At 39.2% G+C, this 22,421-nt stretch overlaps 1 protein-coding gene across 1 annotated transcript in view; it reads left to right on the top strand.

The window, feature by feature from the left end:
* ARHGAP15 (Rho GTPase activating protein 15) overlaps positions 1–22,421 on the top strand; it is a 324,795-nt gene that overhangs the window by 295,688 nt on the left and 6,686 nt on the right. The window contains exon 13 of the mRNA XM_080346977.1: positions 6,221–6,326. Coding sequence (XP_080203103.1) covers positions 6,221–6,326 — 106 coding nt within the window. The remainder of the gene's footprint in view (positions 1–6,220; positions 6,327–22,421) is intronic.

Genomic DNA, 22,421 nt, shown 5'->3' on the forward strand with positions numbered 1-22,421 from the left:
TAAGAAATAAATAAGAAATAGTGACCTTATGATTAGTGCTTCTGTATCTGAAGACAATTTTTGAAAGTGTGAGCAACTATTTGTGTTTCTCCGGAAAGGGGTGCAGGTCAAGCGTCGCAGCGCAGTCTTTCTGCTGGTTTTAACTGCTGTTGGGGAGGTGCATTACGGCCTCGAGTTGTGCGTTTACAGAGAAAATATCACACCATCCAGATGCTCAAGTTTGCTCTTTCTGTGCAGAGAACCCCACTCAAGGCTGTAAACGGTGTATGAAATACCAGGGAAGAGCTCGGCATATTTTTCCGAGGCTTGGTAGAAGTTAGCGGTGAAGCACAATCATTTCGGTCGGGCTCAGAATATCCATTAGCGATCAAAGTCCTAAGTCTAATTAACCCCCAAATTCGCCTGACAAAGCTCATTCCTCTTTTACGCCACCTAACCGGTTGTATGTACGCTGGGCATGCAGTACCTAAGTCAGATGCCGCTTTGTTATAATTAGGGCAGCAAATTTTGTTTTCTGCTCGGTACTCGCTGTTACATATTGCACGTAATGTATGGCACTGTTAAGGGAAAAAAATTGGAGTCAAAGTGCCTGGAAAGTTAGGTCTGCTCTGTAGCACTGTGAGATTGTTGACATCTGCCGAGGTTGGAGAGCTCAGTAAGCAGGAAATGGGGTGTCACTCTGAGTGGTAGTTTACCATTATCCTGGCATCCTAATGAAGTGTCTGCAGTGCACAGAGCTTCTGGATGGCATCTTAACGCACGGCTAAGCAAAAGCACTTCTCTCCTTGTCACTGTCATCCATCTGCCTGCACCCTACTGTAGCCAATGGGATGGAACCATGCTACAATGTGCTATAAGCCATTTAGAGTTGCACATTGCATAATCAGTCCCATCAAATATGTAAAAAAAAATGACTATTATTGGTTATTTCCCTCAAACTCCGGCACCTGGAGTTTGATACATTAAAGTTTAACTTTTTGTAAGTGCTGTTTTTTTCCCATTAATTCACATATATTTTTGTTAAATGGAACTGAGCTTTGAACTCATTGTCTTGGGTCTTGCTAATGGATTGCAAAAGTTGTATGAATATTCATTGCAAACTCCACTTTATATCACATAGGATGAATTTATCAATTGCCCGTATAGAGACATTTCATGCAATTCTCATTTTCTTTTGCAATATCTATTTCTGAGGCATGAATAAAAAGTAAAATCAATTTAGATCACAAATAAATTGGTTATTTTCCTTATAGCAAACATTAGTTAGTTTGAATGCTTCTTATAGATTTTTTTTAAAAAACAAGAAAATATTTTACAATGTATCTGAATGAAACAATTTCCACAGTGTACTGTAAGTGATTAAAATTGGGACTTTTATATTGCATACAGTGACATTAAAATATCCTGACATTAAAAGTGATACTAATAATTTATCTATATATTTATAGGTAACAATCTGTGTATTTTAGGCAGAATGACTTCCAGAATATGAAGACTTACCAAATGAAAGCAGAGTTTTGGGCAGCTGACGTCTCTGAAAAACAAAATCAAAGAAATCAAGCCAACAGAGCACTCTCTTTTAAGCAAGTTTCCATTCCCTGATAACACCAAAGCTATCAAGGGCTGGGGTTAGGCATTGTGTGACAGGGCAAGCTTCTAAAATGGGCGAGAGCAAGATGAATTGGCTAAGTCGGATGTTTATTTATACAAACAAGAGGGCAGAACATAATTTAGTTGCATCAGGAATTTTTCACAGACATTAAAACTATAGCAAACATAACAGCGGGGATGCTTGCACAGCAGCACAGTGGGGAAGCTCACAGAGCGTCTGCCCACACTACGGCTGGCTGTAGCCAGCACCATAAGTCTCACAATTTCATTAGCACTCAAAAATCCACCTAACCCACTCAGTTCCGATTAAAAAAAAAAAACAGAAAACACAAAATAAACAAACCAAAAAAGCCCCAGACAAGACCTGTCTTTCTCTCTGCAGCTGAATCGGTCGCAAATTGTTGGAAAAACTCTTGGCAGGCAGATTTTTTGCTGTAGCAACAGTGTGTGACGTTTTAACCACAGCAGAAATCTCATCCAAAACCAAAACACCCCAACAAAACAAGGTGAAAAGAGCCATGTAAGAAAATCAGGGAAAACCATGCTTAAAACAACAGCAACAAAACATAGATTAGGTGGCAGATTAATAGTTTGATATTTTATGCAGTATCGTAAATCACTGGTTTTTTTTCAGCAGTTCAGCTGTGAGGCTCGACAGCATAAAAAAGAAACCATGGCTCGTGATAAAATTAGGCATTAATGTGAGCCATAAATGCCATTTAACATTAAACATGCACAAGCCACTGAAATGCCTGGTAGGTGGAAATGGGCACTATAGTAAAACTATACAAAGTAAGTCAGACATGAATAATGCAGCAGGTCTGAGGAGGGTCACGGGTCAGACTCCAGTACCTTACAAAATAATGAATGCATGTCAGGTTAGAGACATACATCCCTTCCTAGCAAATGTGAGTTATTGGAGATAAACCTTGGACTTCCTGTTCTGAAACAAAGTGGCTTGTTGTAAACATGTATGTCCCTTTAAAATTAATGATTAAAAGAAAGATTCGGTGGGATTTGCTTAAGTATTCTTTATGGCCGCGAGTGCTAAAGGTTACTTTCTTCATTCATTTTTACCCAGCCACTGTTAATGTTACAGACACATCATGTTTTCTTCTGTGCTCGAATGTTTACCCAAAGCTCATTTACAAAAAAAGCTTATATAATATTAAGTGGTTTCTTTTCAATGTGTTCTTCATTTAAATATAAACAAGAGAACATCTCCACGGTTTTGCTCTGTTAAAGGAAGCCAGCCCTATTTTTAAAGGCAGTAACACAAATTCTAAATAGGTGTTCTATGAAAATATTACATGGAAAAACATCTGTGATTCACTTTGGAGTATCCAGATCTGCTGAAATTTTCACCTGTATCTTCCATGTTTTGCCCCAAAAGTGCAAAAAGGATTAACTATTCTCTCATTCTTTATTTGATATATGTCACTATGCCAACTCTTTCCCTTCAGAAATCTTCACAGGGAAAAGAGAGTCAAACGTTCCCGAATGGGAATCTTTTCCCCAGATTTTCACCAATTTTCACAATAAAAATAATCTAATGAAAACAAATATTATTTCATTTTGTCAAAAGTGCTCTACTTCATTTTCTAGGCTTAGTTGGAATATTTAACAGCTGTTCTGTGTTTTCCTTCTTTTGCACGCTGTATTGCCAGGCTTCCTAATACAGTGCAAGAAGGGGGATACCTTCTCCACAACAATTTGTACAAAGAAAAACCTTCCTACTTAGGCATCTGAAATAGGAAAATTTCTAGGAAAGTGGGACTCGAGGCTTTACAGAAAGCAAGCAAATACATAGGTATTGCAAACGAAACATAAGATCTTGCATCTGATCTGTTAAATATTCCATCAACAAGGTCAAGAGTAAAGACAAGCCCAGCCACAAAAACTGAAGCGAGTAAGCTTTAATAAAAAAAATGAACAGTTTATCCTCTTCAGCTTCTCAAGTAGAAAAACAGATTCTTTTATACTAGAGGAAAATCAAGCACGTATATAGCATTTAAAAAAAACACCAATATCAACCATTTTAATGAAAGAGTACCCAATATTTTCATGGAACTATAAAAGGGAGCTAGACTAAGTGTTATGGCAAAAAGCCTGGGCTCAGCAGCTTTGTGTGGGAAATGGTAAAATGTGACTGTGATTTATAATGAGAAAAGGTATCTACAACATACAATTTTCTACCTAGCTGCAAATAATAATTCATAGTGATGTCCCTTCCAGATAAAATACCTTTGCAATGTAGGACTCATGTGGTAAAATGATCATGATAAATGTCAGACCAGTGCAGGTAACGGCTTTACAAACCATTAAGATTAGCTGGCTCTTTTTTTTTGATGATAACAGTAACCATGCTGTGACTCTATGTGGTAATAATATCTCAGTACTGATAAATGCCAGAGCCAGGCAGAGGTGTTTATCATTCCCAGTTCAGAAATGCTGACTAAAGTTACCCCATGTTGGCTGTTTTTTCTTCTTGTACAACAGACCAACAATTAACAAATAGACCGACTCATAAAATAATTTTATGCAAAATTTCTACAGATTTTGTGCTTTAGCTCCTGCCTAAATATGTCTTCTCCTCTATGTCAGTACTGATGACTTTGGTGCGGCAAGCTCTAAAACAAAGCTTTCTACCCTTGCCTTTCTCGCAATAAATGATTTATTTGTAAATTAATATTGCTCTTTTTAGTTTATCTCTTTTACAAATACACCTCATAAGGAAGCACAGCCTCTGTAAAGCAGCTGTTTCTGTAGGGAAGCTGCTTACCAAACTGGTATCTGTTAAACAATGCAGAGCAGAGGCACTTCCTTCAAGTTTTACTGTATGACATCTCCTTGCAAGTATTTTGCAGCGGACAGTGAGCCTTTCCTTCCATTGAGACATCCCCAATATCAGTGTTTCAGCTCTACTCAGGTCTATGGAATTCTCAGGAGAAAACAGAATTAAAAAATTAACTAGTTGAGAAGCTTTACTTGAGAAGCTGCAGGACAGCCAGGACAATCTAAATATAACTTACCTAGTAAGATCATAGCATGGACACGCACCAAGCAGCACAAGTAAAACGCCCACAGAATTTATATACCTTCCTATGATAAATTCACTTCTGCGATTTTCATATCATTTGTAGCTTCAGTCATATTTCCACTGGACAGATCGTCCATGGGACAAAAATGAACAGTGCTAATGGCTTGTGGCAGAAAACATCAAGGAGTGACTGGGTTGCAAGTTTGTGTTTTCAGAAGTTTCTGTATAGGTCAAACCAGAACAAGAGTAAAATACTCAGGAAGTGTATTCTTCATTTGTGTGTAACTTCCGTATCACTATTGCATGACTACTTTGAGCTCGCCTTTCATATATAAAAAAATGTTTAAATTATAAATTAGATATACATCTAAATCTGTGTGTATGAAGTATTAATCTCAACAGGAATTAGGAATACGTGCTGAGGAAGGTATATTACCCTACCAATTTTAATTTTTAAATTCAGTTTGATTGCAGGCAATTTTTGCTTGAAACTGTTTTTCTGGTGAAATGTTTGAATCGAGACACTAATAACCATGTATGCTTATGCAGCACCTACCGCAACTGGGATTCAGTCCTGATTGAGATCTCTGGGTGCTAAGGCCATATGAATATTAAAAAGGAACATATACGAAGAATGATAGGTGATAATTAAATCATAGATGATAAGATCAGGAAAGTATTCTCAGGTTATCTAGGGCATGTAACATGCAAGATGTTTTCCCTACATCAGACCTACTGGCACCTTATCTAATCTGTTCCTAAATGAAAGCACAGTTGTACATGACTTCACTTTAGTTGCAACATCTTAAACAAATTCATGAAAATATCTGTCAAACCTTTCCCATGAAACTATGAATCATCCATCATCAACAGGAAGGTATATCTGAACAAAAAGGACAGCAATGTTCTTATCACCTCAAAAGAGAGATTAAAGTCCTTAGTACTGCATTCTTCTAACTAATTTTAAGTTCGAAATACAAATAATTTCCTACAGAAATTGTAGTTGTGAGATGCTACAGGTATTAGAAAATAACTACACTGGAACTAGTTTCTCAAAATAACTGATCACCAGAAAGCATGACTAAAAAGAATAGCAAATAAATAAAATAAAAATGTAAAAAAAAAAAAAAGAAAGAAAGAAAGAAAGAAAGAAAACAAGGACTACCTGGGAAGTGCATCCATGACAGAAACTGCACCATTGGACAAATGTCATTCCAAAGTTCAATTCCCCTTAAAATGTGGGTCCCTTACTCCTTGGGGGTACTTCAGCTTAGGATGATGGTCTAATAAAATAAATGACAAGCATAAGAATATAATTATGTGAACTGTGAACCATAAATTTCTTCCTTAGGATCAAGAGAGAATTTTTAATCCTTGTAAATTACTCTTTCTCCCTATTAAGGTGACAGAAGGTATGATACATTCTGGTTTTAACCATATATTAATAATGTTTTTTCTTGTTAAGGTACCAGATACAGTACTGGGCAAAGTAATGTCCTGATACAGCACTCAAGTTGTGATATATAAATATATATCTATATATATATGTATTTTTTTTTCCTTCTTTAGAAATCCAGGACAACACCACTCGCATCAAATCCATAAGGAGCCTGGTAAAAAAGCTCCCGAAACCAAACTATGACACAATGAAAATCCTCTTTGAACACCTAAAGAAGTAAGTAGAACTGTAATAATAACAGGTCAATAATTTTAAAAGGAATTGGTGTGTGATGTCTAAATCCTATTGGAAATTTCATCCAAAATACCAAAGATAATTACATTCTTTGGCAAAACTAAGCATGATTTATGGTATCTATGTATATCCTATTCCTGCTCAAGAAATCAGTATGTCTAAGCAAAGGCATGACTTTTTCTCTACTAGAAAACAGTTCTGTTTTCTTCAATGCAGTCAGACACATGGGGATTACTATGCTACAGATATATTGAACTGGACAAGTGCAACATATTCCAGTATTGCAGCTGTCCAGTTCGGTTTGACTTTCTCCAACAACGGACCTTTTGATCACCATATTTTTACCATCAAGATCCCTGCCATTCAATTCTATTCTATCATTGTAATGATAGAAATAATTTCAATCAAGAAAATCCATTATGAGCTCTTGTACCTCACAAGAAAGCTTGTGACAACACCAAACATCTGAGAAATGCTGAGGAGAGTTCTGGAAGTTCACTTTTTGTCTCCTAACGTTGCTGAGATACCACAAAGGCAGAAAAATTACACTGTGAGGCTCCACCTTATCACTTCTCTGTGGTTTCTGCACTCATTGAGCTCCGTTTGCAAGACATGTCAGCTCACAGTGTCAACCCAGGTTCCATTGTTCACTTCGGGTTTTGTTCTCATCTTTCATGGCATTAGCAGTAAAAATGCACATAGACCATGAGCTCACTTGGAAACCGACCTGCAGCTGTTTGACTTCCAGAATGACCAGGCAGAATTGGCAGACCTCAAGATGGGGACACATGAAGGGCAGGGTCCTGTTCTTCCCTTTGTGGCTGTCCTTGCTGTTGGGACTAATGTGCCATTTCCTACAATCACTTTTCAACCAAAGTGCCCTTAAAATTAAAGGGACTAAGCAGAATGTAGGGCCCTTGTGCACAGAGGAGCTGCTATCCCAGGAATGCTATAATGACCCCAGTGAGGCAGTAATAAAGACTCCAAATAAAAGGCTACTCTGAGCTTATAATGAATGATGCCTTTATACTGATCTTTGCTGCTGTGTTCTCCTGGCATATACATATAAGAGATGTAGATCCTTTATCTTGTTTTGCAGCTTCCAGTTGAAACTGCAAAACGAAGTCCATGCAGTCATGGGAATGTCCCCATTTCATTAAGCATGGAAGAATTTTAAACAGCCCATAAAATGACTGAGTTTGGCCTTGCAGAAAAACAGTTTTTTAGGTATTCATCTGACGTACCATGTGTGCATATTCTCTCATTCAGTGGGTTATCTAGAGAAGGATGAAAATTTATTACTGTCAATGGAAGAATAATAAGGGAAATTATTTCTTGGGAAGAACCTGAGTGCAAGAAGTGGGTACAAGCTGTCAGCTCCAATATGCCATATACAAAATTTACTGCATGATGTGTGGCATTGATCCTAACCTGAAGAAACTTTTCTTATCATGTCTTGGGAGAGAGCTATCAGGTATACACAATAAGTCTTTGCTCTCATAGTTAAATCACATGACTGAGACTCGGGAGACGTGGGTTCAGTTCTTGGCTTTGACCGGATGCTCTGGGTGACCTTGGGTAAATCACTTAATCTCTCTGTGTCTTGGTTCCTTGTTTACAAAATGATGATAATACTTCCTTTGTCTGCCTTGGCTTTTTAGAGCATAATCTGTTCAGGACAGTGATAGTTTCCTGCTGTGCATGTGTAGAATAACTGGCAAAACTGGACCAAGACCAGTGTTTTTGGAGAAAAGGAAAAAAAAAAACCTCATACCCTAAAATACAGACAACAAAATACCAATACTTCATAATGCATATGTACGGAATACCAGGCTTAAGTCTATGGATATAGTAAAATCTAAATAAGCACATGCTCTTACCTTGTTGTGCCTGCAGAAAGCATGGTGAAGATGGAGGTGTACTTCCTCATGGAAGGACTATTCCATAAGCTTCGATCCATTGACATGGAAGAAGAAGTAGAATAGATACTGAAAACACAAAAAAACAGATAAAAACTAGTATGTTCTCTTGAACCTGTCAATGTGAAAGAAAGAGGTCAGTCTGCATGACCTTGTGGCTCCATAAATGAGAATAAGGAAGCTCACACACACTACTAGTAATTAAAACATGTTTATATTATTTAAATATAGGCAACGTGTGGCTATTTAAAATAACCTAGGAAACAAGACTAGCTTGCAGAAGTTACAAAAAGCAAAATTATATCACTTTTAACGATATTCTTCAGAAGAGGGGTGTCAATGTGCATGATGTGCCAACCTCACCACTGAGTTGCACCTTTTGCCATCCTCTTCAATCAGAGTTTGCTCAGTGTAAATCATAGGATGTTCAAAAGTTTCTGATTAGTCGAAAATAAATTAAGTAAACTGGTTTGATTAGAGGCATATTAATGCAATTTCTGTATTTGTTAGTGGAGATGGCTGCTCTTGCCCAATGTTGAGTTGAGCTTCAAGGGCTTTCTGATGGGGATCTAAAGCAACGCTTGGGGTTGCAGTACCTGTTTTTTGCATTTGATAGGGGAAAAAAAAACCCACACGCATTTCCCCTGTTTACCTCTGCATGAAATGTATTCTACTACTCATAAGTGAAAGCAGCAAAATATGGCGCTGAACAGACACATCACATTGCTCCTGTCAGTCTAATACCACATTGAATTGTTTTATTAGAAATACTAAAAATAATTGAGCACAGCTACTATTAGGTTATTCATACTTCTTCCTGAAGATGAGTATATCAAACAAATACACTTTTTACATATGAAAGAAACAACAAAACCCAACCCGAGTAGGGATTTTCCCAAATACCAAAAAATACAGAAAATAGCCTACTTGAAAATGCTTAAAGAACATTTACTTGCTACATATAGCCCATATACTGCTGTCTCATACATTTGGCAATACAGCCCCAAGGTCGCCAGGACTCCTTTCTTTCCTGTTGTTTATTTACAGGGGAATTTCACTCCCAAACCGAGTGAGCTACTCTCAGGTACTAGATAAAACCGATATACCTTTCTGGCCCTGTTTTGCAGGCAGACATGGGACATGAAATGATGTAGAGACCTTGTACTGGCTCTCTGCATAAACACAAACAGAGAGCAACCAAACCCTATCTGATAAATCATTATTTTTCCCAATGATTTACTCACAAAACTAAAATTCAAGCAAAGCAGAAGGAACATTTCACTCTTAAGGATCCCACAGTATTTTATGATCAATATCTAACCTGCTTTCGAAGCAGCATCTTTGCGGCAGCTGTTACACACCTATTGGGAAACTGAGGCACAAGAAGTTTGAATGGCGTAAAGACTGAGCCTAAGCCAGCAATGCAATCTAAAAATCTAGAGTTTGTGGGGCTTTGAGGGGGTTGTTTTTACACAGAAGCTTCTGCGGCAACTGCAAAATAGTCTTTCCACCCTGATACAAGAGGCAGGAGGGGAGAGGAGCACCCGGCTGGGTCCTCATGCTCCGAGCTGGCGAGGGCGGACGCAGCTCTGCTCCAGAAGCTGTGTGCCTGCATTATCCAGCACTGTGCCTGAGCTAATAAGCTGTGCTTATTAATGTTAAATTAATGAATCTCAGCCTGCTCTGCTTATTAGGTTGAGCTCCGTGCCACCGCAAGGCAGCTCTGCGGCTCCCAGACCCGAGCTGTCTCACATCTGACCAGGCTGGAGCACAGGGCAGCCAAGCTCCAGTTCATCTCTACCCATCCATGTAGACACCCCCAGGAAGAGATATATTACAGACAAAACCCCCCTTCTCCTTGCTTATTATTTTCCCGCACCACGGCAGGATAATACGTGTTATTTACAAAAGTATAAAGCGGATGTTGAAATAATTAAAAGGGAAGACAGGGGCCAGCCTGATGCTTCCATCCCTCTCCCTTACGTGGAAAGCGCTGAACCCAGATGCCCAACTGTGGAAGATATTCTTCCAGCAGCAGCATCTGCCTCCTTGGCAGGCACTTCAGGCAAGTTGTCTGGGGAGCTCTGCAGTTGCCTCTTGGTTTATCACGTGGATCTGTTACTGTGGCCTCTCTGGCTGCCTTGTCCGGGCAGAAGCCAATTCCTTTTGATTCACCTTTGAATCCAAGAAGCTCCATTTTTTTGCTCCATTTTTCCTGTATTATATGTACACTTTCAGATGCCATCCAGGCTTTCTGCTCTTTCAGAGAGAAAATGATGTTTTCCTTTCTGACTGCCTTTCCCCCTGCCCAAATTCTTCATTCTTATTAGCAAATTTTTGCATCAATTTCACTGGAAATAAGCTCCTCCGCTACAGTAGAACCTTTTTATCTAAACCAAACCCACTAATATTAATATATTATCTAACAAAAGTCATAAGTATTACAAGATTCATGCTTTAGTTGCTTAGAAAAATAACCTTCCCTTGTGCCCATAGCTCTATGAACAGAAAACAGCACTGACAAACAAAACACACACCCCCTCCCCCAAAACCTCATAACATGTGGCAGCTGGAGTCTGAAGAGCACAGGCTTATTGCACACTACATGGAACTAAACAGACTTATTTCTACCTATTAAAGATTAAATAAATTTTAAAAAAGGAGGAAAAAGCATGCATGGAGAGAAGCCCACAGTAGCCTGCACACCAGGACATGATGACAATGTGATGACAAGTCCAGCAGCAGTACCCAGAATTCTGAGGGAAAATCAGAAAATAAAGTCAAAGTATGGTAGCTAGCAATAGTTAGCAGGGGATGTCTGCAAACTTTTTTTTTCTATAAAGTTGGTGGAGGAAAGATGTAGCAAACATATGTGATTTTCTCTTACTAAACTATGTGTCATATCAGCAGTTTCAGGCAGGCTTACATATTAAATCCAGGCTCAGGAAAACCTCTTTTTTTTTTTCACACAGTAGAAGAATAGATTACGTTAAGAACTGTACAAGCCTTCTATTAAGGAAAAGAGAAGGGAAAAAAATAGGTTAAAGTTATTTAAAAGAAAAAGCAGTCCCTGGAATGGAAGGATTATACAAAAAAATTCTGTTTGGGAAACCTCAGAGAACTTGTGGGAGAGCTGCAACCCAAAGTGTGGGATGGGCATTTAAATTCTGCTTCAAGAAAAATGCCCAGATTCAGGAATATGCAGAAGCACAGAAGTTCTGAGCTGAAGGCAGAAGAATGAATGACTGTTGAAATTATTTCCCAAATCAAGACCTTTCTTTATAATTGGGCAACTCACGAGCAGCTCTTGCTCTTCAGCTTTATTCCTCCAAGCTTGGGGAGCTGCTACTGGAAATGTGAGGAACAGAAGAGCAAGTAGGTGACTGGCCAGGAGCACAACAGACTCAGGCATCCCTGACTAAAATTTTAACATTTACATGAAGTGAATTAATAATTTTGTAGCTTGAGAAGGGCAAATGGATATCGAGACATGCTCTCGCACACGTGCTTTTCTCTGTTCCAGCTATAGAAGTGCTTTAGAGAGGAGCTGGAGTGATGCCAACACTTGTCCCATTTACTGTGGCTTCCCAGGGCTCCTTTTGGGGGAAGCAGAAGAGTTAAACCCGTTTCTCTCTGCTAAGCATACATTCGTCTTCTAAACTCTTCCCTTGTAAATTAGTAGACACAAGAAAATGTGCGCCATGCACATGTGCGCACAAGACAGAAGTAATAATAGATTTTGGATTAAAGGTAAAAAATAAATCCAGTCTTCCAGAAGCACCTTTAAGCAGTTTTATTTTATCTACTTCGGGGTGGGGGCGATCTGCTACTGAGGTTTCTGCAGTCATGCCCTGTCCTCCTTTTAGTGGGATAAGAGAGTTTGCAAAGCTCCTTCCCTAAAGAATACCTTACAGCCTAGTGTTTTTAATGAGAAGAATGACAAGTAATTAAAACCACGTTTTTACCTGTGTTTCCACATACCTCCTATTTCCACAACCGTATTTAAAAATATAAACCCTGATTTTCATAACAATCAGGCAAATAGTTACACTTGGTACTTTTCAGTGTCACTAAGCTTCAAAATGTACTGAACTGGTGTATCAGCAAATAACAGAACGATAAAAATAATTAACATAGTTTTAATTTAAATATTTATGATACAGTTGACTCTGTGCCTGTACCATTGTGCTAGGTGCAGTACACAAATTCAGATAGAAAGAGCCCCTGTTTCAAAGAGCTCCTATTGTTCATCTCACATTACTCAATATCAAACGATCTCAAAAAAAAAAGCTTTTCAAACATTAATTAAATCTCATAACTTCCTTTTTCAGGTCAGTAAGTTTTATTATCCTAGTTGTGTAGATGGAGAAAGTGAGGAATGACAAGGGTAGGGCACTTGCCCATGATGACACAGAGAACAATTCTCACTTCTACTCTCCCTTTACTTCCCAATCCCTCACCCCGAGCCCCCCACGCCTTTGAAGGCTCATCCATGTGCATATAGATGCTGTGGGTGTACGTGTACATATGGCCAGCACATCCCAAGGAAGGCCGGTTACCGCTAAGTAACTCTTTGGTTAATCAAGACCATGTGAGAGTCCTGGTTCTGCTTTGCACTCACATAAGCTTTAATAAAATATCACTGGTGGAGTTAATTTATGTGATTTTGTAACCTCCTAATATTGCTTGAGGTTAGCGTTCTTTTCAACTCGAATGTTTTTTGTTGGTGAAAATTAAGAATGCTCAATTAATTACAAAATGGTTCTTTCCTCCCTCCCCCTTTTTTTTCCCCCTATTTTAGGAATTAGGCCCTAACACATTAATGTCCAGGATCAGATCATAAAAAGGCTAAATTGCAACGCTTTTCATTTTTCTGACTACAGATACGGGATTTTTCTCAGAACAAGGCTGTAAAATAAATAACAGGCATGAAGTTTCTTAAGATATTCATTGGAACTTAAAAACGAAACGAAACAAGAAAGACTTTAATGCCAAAATGTCAGTGTTCTGTGCAAAATAATTAATATAACACAATGGGATCTATTCTACTATCGATTGAAAGGGAATTTATGCAGGTAATTCATTAAAGCTAGTGGGAGTTTGGCATGTAAATTCCCCAGCACTTTGACGGGAAAACAGACCCTGATGATTTTTTGTTTAATAAGCTATAAAATACATGCTTTTCAGTAGCAAATATATAAGAAGAAAAAATGAATTTCTGAACAGCTAGGGCAATGGACACCCCTGCTCTGTGAGACTTCTGAAATGACATTAGATCAAATCATTTTTCACACATTACGAAAGATGCAACAATCATTTCAATCACCATGTTAAGAGAATCAATACATTTTTTGCTTCCAGAGAATGGTATTTTACATTCCAACATTTGCAGGTTATCACCTTCGTACATCTCTCTTTGTGGTCAAGTGCATGATTAGTACTTCTGATAGGGTATTGGCCATTTTCTTATAAAGAACTACAAATTCTTGTAAATAAAAAACAAACTGAAAAAAAAATGAAGAGCAAATCTGTGGACTGGAATGCACCCTACTTGTAATGGGAACAAAAAGCTGGCAATGAAAAATAAACCTAAATCACAGCAGAATGACCTACTTTAAGGCATTTGCCAAAGAGACAGTGTTTTAGACAGCTCCTCTGAAGTAGCGTCTTTATGTCTATGCCATCTGCAGATTTATTATTGTGCTTTAAGAAAAAAAAGGGAAAGAAAAACCTACAGTATGCCTGAACAAAACTCAGCTTCATCTATAGGAAAGATTCCAGTACTGTGGGCACCACACCCACACCTACTGATGTGGTCCAAGTTTTTTCTTTAGAGGCACCTAATTAAGAAACCCTGACTCATTTACATGGATACGTTTGATCTAAATTACACTCCAAACCACACCAAATTAGGAGCATCTGTGAATGCGAAGTGTTTGTTCCCAGTAACTGGTAGAATAGGGCCAGTTCTGGACGGCACATGTTCAAGTGACGAAAAATATTTCAGATGTAACATACTTCTGAGACCCACTTTTCCACTAATAATTCATAATGAGTTAAACTAGTATCTCTGCCCAAACAATTATTTCAGGCTGTGAAAAAAATGCCATTTTACTTTTAAAAGGAAGGAGGAGGAAAAAGAGGGGTAGACAACTACCTAGTTGGGTTGTTGTCCCTGGTAAAGGTCCTTAACACAACTATAAACTGCAATTTAAATCTGTGCAGTTCACTTATTATCAGATATACGTTATTCCTGAAATGAAGACTAAAGGGAAATATCTATGCATTATTAGTTGCTGTTCACAGGCAAGATCTTCTAATCTAATGTATGGTCTCTGTCTTTAACCCACTGTGCCAGCTTTGCTAATGACTAGGAGTGAAGAGGAGGGTCTCAGTACCCTGCGCACTGGATAACATGAAAAAGTCATGACCACCAGATTTGAGAGTGGTCCTTCCCTTTTGGGCTGTGCTGCTGGTGCTATCTGACTGTGCCTGTTTGTACCCTACAAGGCCACAATGTACAAAAATGGGTCCTTCAGCAATTAGGGAACTTTAATCTCATTTTCCCACCTCCTGGACAGAGGGAGCAGGGGAGGCTGCAGAAGCCACTGCTGCTGCTTTGCTGCCTTACAGTCTAAACTGACAAACTAAAAAAAAAATAGCCTTATTTTGCTCTAATTTAAGCCATAGGAGCAACCCAAGCACTGGGGAGTGCAAATCCGAATTCCATGCTTGGGTTTGCAATTCCCAGTCCGCTAGCACAATTTGGCACAACCTTCGGATTTGGCCCATAGTGTTTGGCAGCCACCTTTTATTCTTCCCATCTTTTATACTTTGTGAATAGTCTAAGTTACATAATACCAGTGACAATTTGTTTATGGCAAGCATTAGAGTCACTGTTTTATGATTACATTCAAACTGTAAGCCACATTTTGACATCTAAGGATCATCTTGCATTCTCATGTATTATATACAATGAAGGTTTGTGTTCCAGTAAGGGGAGGGGGAAGGAACTTTATAAATAACATGACTCCTTTTGTCTGAAGAGATTTTAATACATTTGTCTGATCTACTGTTTTTGCAGTAGCTAGAATATAATTTGAATATATTAATATTTTCAGCAACTGTGCTCAGGGAGCCCAGTTAATAACTTATGCATGGATATATAGATACACTTCAGACAGAGGTAACGTTTTTAGCCCTTATGTTGGTAATACTTAGAAACATGAAAGAGCCTGTTCTTTCCTCCTCTTTGTTGTGGGCATGCATTGTGATGGTATGGAGCCAGTGTTCTTTCTGTTGTCTACACAGCCTGGATTCAATAAGCAGTTATATATGCATATTATGACAATGTGGTCAAGGAAACCAGATTTTTTTACTATACCTTCATGTGCCTGTACAGTTTAAAATCTGGTATTTATTTTTCTTGTCCTCATTCAATATGTTAACAAAATCATAATTTGATACAGGTTATGTTCACTTTATAATTAAAATTATAGAGTTAGATGAAAATACAGCAAGATGTTGCTGAATGGAAAATATTTATCTTTTCGTACATTACGCATTATGGTGCAATGTAAAAAATCATAAATCTGCAGAGCAGCTAACTCCAGCCAAATGTACGACAACTCACCTCCTCCCCTTGTCCATGAGATACAACCAGTTACCTCCTCTAAGTTGAGGGTTTCTACAACTGTCTCAGCCCCACCATTGGATGACATTGCCACATCCTCTCCAGAGCTTTGCTGTGGTCTTCTGAAAGAAGACTCTGCCACAAAGATGAGCCAAGAAAAAGGGAATTCAGAACAGCTCTGTATTTTTTATAGATCAAACCAAACCTTCTCCTGTAGCTCTCCTAGCACCTTTGTGGACAAGGTGCAAACCTTTCGCACCAGCTGTGTCCTTTGAGTCAGCACCAGCCTCAGCTTCAGCCCCACCAAACCACCTTAATCTGCCTTGAAAATGTTCCCGCGTCCCAGGTCATTGTCATCCCCATTACCAAGCCCAGGCCTTCACCAAACACTATCAGCCATCTTGGAGACCCCAGTAGAGCAGAGCATATGGGACAGCCCTATCTTGTATGGAAGCTTTCCAGTTGGTAAAGTTCACAGTGAACATCAGTTTGTCTGTATTCAAACTTTCAGTAGAGCTGCAGCAATATTAGTAGCAGGCAACTTAGGACCATCTCCTAAGATAACTGTCTTGTTTCCATATCTGGATAACTGTTTCATCAAAATGTCATAAAAAAGAATGAGTTTTCCGTTCCTTTAGAGCATCGACCCCATGGAAGTCATTGCAACTGCTATGGACTAAGTGTCAGCCTCAAGATTTCTATCTCAGAATAAATTTCAAAGCTTGGTGAATATAATCATGTTTTGAATCCCACTTGATCACTATGGTGAGGAACTGCTTAACCTTTCTCTTGTACATGTTAACAGGTTTCCATGTTACTCTTCCTATTAAATTACGTTTATACAGCTTCGCATCCTGAAACTACAGTATGTGCTTCCTAAGGAGGCACTTTCTCAGCTTGTAAACCCATTTGTAACCATTCGGTTAAGGTCAGACACTTTCTGCTGCAGGGGAAGATCCATGTAGCACCTACAAAACAATAATGTCCTGAATTTTGTCTTATCTGAGTGCCAGACAACACAGTGTCAGCGGTCTTCTGGAGCTCAAGACTGTGACAAAAACAATTTGCAAGGCACTTCAGCTCCATCTCCAAGAACAGCATGCCCACACATAATGCCAACAAGCAAAGCCATGCAGGGAGAGACCCATTTGGCAGGCAGGCGCTCTCAGAAATGCTTCTCAGCAACTCTACTTGGTGCATTGAGGCGTTTTACTGAGTTAAGCTATGACAGAGAGGTTTGATGCCCTAGAAGCTGCTGAATGAATGAGCTGTCCCAAGACTGATGGGTATGCCTTGATATCTACAGCAAGATTGTACTTGTTCCTAAATCCTTCAGTGTCTGTTGAACGTGATTTGGGTTAGGAGGTCTAAGAGATGCCTGTCTGTTTTCTCAATAGTTTATCCAACTCTGTGGGTTTCGATCAGCCTCAGACAAAAGAAGAGAAAAATCCAAAGCTAGTTTAAAGATAGGAAAAAATATTGCAGAACTTGCAGTACTACAAAGGGTGTATCTTAGGAAGACAAAATATATGGAAAATTCTCCACTCCAGGCAGTTCGTGCATTTAGTGCAATGGACTATACACGTGCACAAAAAATAAACATCAAGCTAAGGTGAGTGGACAAGGCAGACAAAGCGTAAGTAGAAAAGACAATGCTGACATAGTAAATTCATTGCTCAAGGGCAAGTAAAATGTAAATAAGTTTAAAGAAATCAAAGACTCATGGCACATACTCACTAGTGCATTTAAGAGATACATTCATCCTACTCATGTTCAATATCAGGGCTGAAACAATCGTGATGCTGGGAGGCATGTTAAAGCATCTTTCAAATCTGATACAAATGCAGTACATATATACTGCAATAGTAGCTTGTGGAGAGTTCAGAACTGAACCTGAAAGAGTAGGAATCCTGGTTGAGGTCAGATCCCATATAAAATCATCTCCGTTGGGCAGAGGACTGCAAAAAGACTTCCATTGTAAACACAAGATGGTGATAATACAGGTTTAAATGATGGAGATTTCATATAGAGGACAACTAATAGACCTATATTTAGAAGTTTTTCATTATTTAAAAAGATTGGAAACAAATCAGTTTAAGAAGTAGTTACATACATAGGAGCTTACAGAAAAGGAAAACTTTGGCATGAGTTTGTTGTCCCATTTTCGTGGAATTCTTTGCCACATTCTCTGATTTCAACATCAAAAATTACTGGTTGTCTGACAAAACTGAATAATTTATTCATGATGCTGGACAAAAACCATGTGTTGTTTAGTAAAACCAGGTTTTTCACGAGTAGCTCTAAACTCCCTAGCAAAGATGCATTTCTGAGCAGGTTGTCTAAAATTCAGCATCCCAGCTTGAAATTCCAGCCAATTGCCACTTTAGGGCTTCAAGTCAGAAAGTAAACCTGTCACATCCAGGGCTAAGTTATTTGCTGTCAACTGGACTATCATAGTACAAAAGGGCTGTAATTGAAGGCTGCAAGAGGTTACAGATTGAACATAGTCAAAAGCAGTAATTTCACTTCATAAAAGTAGATATCACCCAAAATGAGAAAAGTTAAGCTTATATAAGGTGAAATTCCGACTCCATTCTGGCTCCCAGTAGCTGGGAGTTTTGTCAGTAATTTTAACAGTAATCAAAATTTCACTCACTGTCAAAAGAAATGCTGCAAAGGGTGTGATGAAGTGAAAGTTGAAAATGTTAACTTAAGGCTTCCAAAATACATTTTCTGAGCATGGACTACTGTCTAACTCATTGTTTTCCTGATGTAGCAATGCAGACAGCCCTTCTGTGGACCGAGGGGATAAAACTGTGCTAGTCGAGAGCATCTGGGATGCGCGATGAGGATTTTCCTGCTGTAACTGCTGAAGTTCCCATTGTTCATTATCCTGTGGGCCATGATGGAACATAAGAATAGTGGGGTATATTATAATTTGTAAGAAGCCCTTTCAGAAAGATGTAACATCACTGAGCATCAATGCCAGCGCTGACACTCTTCCACCTGAGCTGCTCTTTTGAGATATGGGTAGATATGACTGGAAGAAAGGGCATAATAGTGGCTGGCAGGGGCACTAAATTTATCAGGAGGAGAATTATATTATAATGCTGACTATCATAATATTTCTATTTTTCTTACCAGTAAATCTGAACCAAAGAATGTGATTTACATACATCTGGGAACAAGGCTCCATAGGGTCTCCTGTGTGCTTTCCATCTACCCTCTGCTTTGGGTGTGTTGTAGAAGGGTGGCTTCTTTCATGGAGTTAAAAACCAGCTGGGTTACCATCAGAACTGGTGGCTCTGTGTATTTTGCCGAGTACTTTTTTTTTGTCCATCGCTACTAAGCACGTCAAAGCTTCAGTGTGCCCATCAGAAAAAAAAAGCTGTTAATAACATTATTCCACCTTTATTAAGAGCCTTCAGCTTCATGGAGGAATACCAAATATTATTAAGACAAAGACAAGAGGATAATAAGGAAACGTGGGTTTTCCTCTGCTGACCTAGTTTCTAACCTCACTTTAAAATCTTCCGTTGATTTTAATTACGCTTAATCTAAAGCTAAGCTCACAAAGCTAGCAAACTTACAGACTGCTTTTAAGTGAATTTTCTCGCCTGTCAGAGTTCCTCAAGCTTTCTGCGCCACAGTCAGAAGTTTATTTCCAGCCCAGAGAGAAAGTTGAGGCAGCTCTCTACCCATAGGAAGCACCCAGTACCAAGATTGTCCGAGGCACTAGTTTAAACGCTACCTTGCTCAAACCGAGCCTGTGTACAGCACTTTTCACAGAAACAATTGCTGTCCTTTTCTCATCAGCGGTAGCCAGAGGCAGTAATAAGGGTGAAGGATATCTATCATGAAAAGTCCAGTGTCAATGTGTTCCCCCAATTTATTTACTGACCTTCAATGCAACAGCCATACTCCTGACCCTCATGAGATGAAGCCTAAGGGGAAATGGCACTGAGCACCAATTCCATATCCTGTTGTTCTGTGGTCTAAATTAAGTGCTAATTAATTACCACTGGCATCTTTGGCATTGCCTGTCAAATTGGATTTAGGATATCCTTTTGCTGTTTAAACAAATAGCCCTACATCTAAAGCTAAAATCCCAAGTGTTAGCATTTTCTTTTCTTTTAAATTTTTATTTGAAAATTCAGCAAGCACGTCCGTGGACTTTGCAGGTAGAATTCAAATAAAAGAAACAGGAATTGATATTGTCAATTTTGATTAATAGTCCTTCATTAATAAACATCCTGTTATTCAGTTTCCACCTGCAGTTGCTGATGTTGCCTGGAATCAATTAACTCATATAATTTGATTTATTTTACAAAGACATTTTTGGATGTGCTGTGCTGATGATAAAGGTTCTATATTTACAATTCTTCATTTAAAGGAGATTGTTACTAACTGATTTTTATTTTTAATGTTACAAGGAAATGTAGCTTCAGGCATTCTCGAACAAAAATATTTAAGCAATTTAAAAAGTTAAAGCTTTATTCATGTAAAACTATCTGTTGCCTTCTGAGCCACACAGACCACAAAAGCATACAGATCCAGGACCTCTGACAGGTTGGTCTTTATAACAAACTAGTTGTTCTGCAGCAAAAAAAAAATAATCAGAAATAGAATTTTAAAAAAGAAAAAACACAGCAGAAGTTCCACCACCAGCCAAAAATATAGCTGAGGGGTCTATGTGTTATATCTCTGTCTGAACATATATTATTCTATTTACTCTCACTCTGCCTTTATCACTCTACTATCAAAACACCTCTAAGAAGTGCATTAGCATCTGCCCAACATCTGTCACGGGCGGTTTTGTTCTCTCCCATCCTCTCCCCAAGGAGAGACTCGTGCTTGCAGTGGTCACATGGCTTTTGAAGAGGGGTTTGCTGTCGTGTGAGAAATATATATATGTTCTGCTACAGTGCTGTTAGAGAGGGCAAAAATGAATGCCTTGTGCGCAGAGCTGCCGACAAAGGAGTCTGAGATGCTCCTTAAAGAACTTCAGCTGGCTCCTACCAAGTGGCCGTACCCGAACAGACAAACTTCAGGCTCAATAGCGACTCGCACTGTGATGACTTGGACAGGTCAGGATTCCCCCTCTCTCCAGTCTTCTGAGCATTAGTCCAAACCAGTTTGCATTCAGACACACACACACAAATTAAAAACCAAGCCGAAGCAGGAGGACAGAATGCTGGTTGTCAGTAAATGGAAGAACTTAGCAGGTCACTTGGGGCAGTTTTCCAAAAAGGAGACATGGAACTTTCGCAGTAATAGGGGAGATTTTGTGAAAATGGTTTGAATTTCTTAGACAGAACATGGTTTGGGGGAGTTGGACCTGAGCCTCTGCCCACACCAGGGTCTTCAGTGAAGCCACCATAATGTGAAGATGATTTCCTGCCCTTACTAGCCATGCCTGTGTTCACCCTCTGCTTTTGAAGCTCCTCTAACCCAGGAGATGGCCAGAAAACAGAAACGATCCCAAGGCTGAGATGCAGGTACCACATTAGCTTGTCCTCTTCATGTGGCCACAGGTGGGAGCAGAGGCAGGAGCAGAGCTCCCATCCTGCAGAACAAGCAGGACTTTTCCAAAGCACATTCTTGAACACAGACCCTATAGAGGCCTGAATCCCTTTAGATATCTAAATGCACTTTTACATCGTGGCCTCAGTCACATGGAAAATCAAGACTTTCTCCACCAGACAGGCGCTATGTGAGGTGCGTGCAAAGGCAAGAGCACACACACTCTTCAGAAAGCAGGTCCTACAGGTAGCAAAGTTCACCCAGTGGTGAAAAGATATTTATTTCAAACTGTTCCCTTATTAAACCAGGGTAAGCCAGAATAAATGCCTTTCCTCAGCTTTTTTGGAGTCCATTCAGCCAACTGTGAACTGGTGTTCAGAGTTAGTTTAGTTATTATTTTCATTTAGGGCGAGACTCCAAGGCAGTTCATCCAGGGAAGGGCTCGTGCTGTGAGATATGCCGGGGATCCCCGGAGGAAGCCCATTCTCCACCAGGTCCCTGTCAGCTGTCCAGGTACTATATATAGCCATCCAATGGTCGGATTTAAAGGCTAGTCCGGAGAAGAAGACAGCATCAAGTGCTCGTTCCTTGTGTCCCAGAGCAACTGAAGAAAAGGGATTTTTCCCAAAGAGCTGTAATATGAACCCACAGCTGCAGAGCACAGGAAGCCCATGGAGTTTCTGTAGGCCAGGAGCCATGGAGGCTATTTTCAGCAAAAGCAAGCTCTTAAGTATGTCTGAACTATTTCTGACCCCTCTCGTAACGTATCATACGCCATGACCTGGTTTCTCTATTACCAGCCTTGGACAGTGTTTCGAATTCAACCTATGGAGCAAAGAGGAATTTAAAGTACTTTCATATTTTGCACGGGTAAAAGAAAGTAGCTTAAAACTGTGTTAGTCCACTATGATCATATTTTGAAAAGGACAGACACTGTAGTGTTTTAGAGCTCCTCTATAAGCATAAAACCCAGGTCGTAGCTACATACACACAAAACTTCAG

Source organism: Nesoenas mayeri, assembly GCF_963082525.1.
Source record: "Nesoenas mayeri genome assembly, chromosome: 6".
Taxonomy (NCBI): domain Eukaryota; kingdom Metazoa; phylum Chordata; class Aves; order Columbiformes; family Columbidae; genus Nesoenas; species Nesoenas mayeri.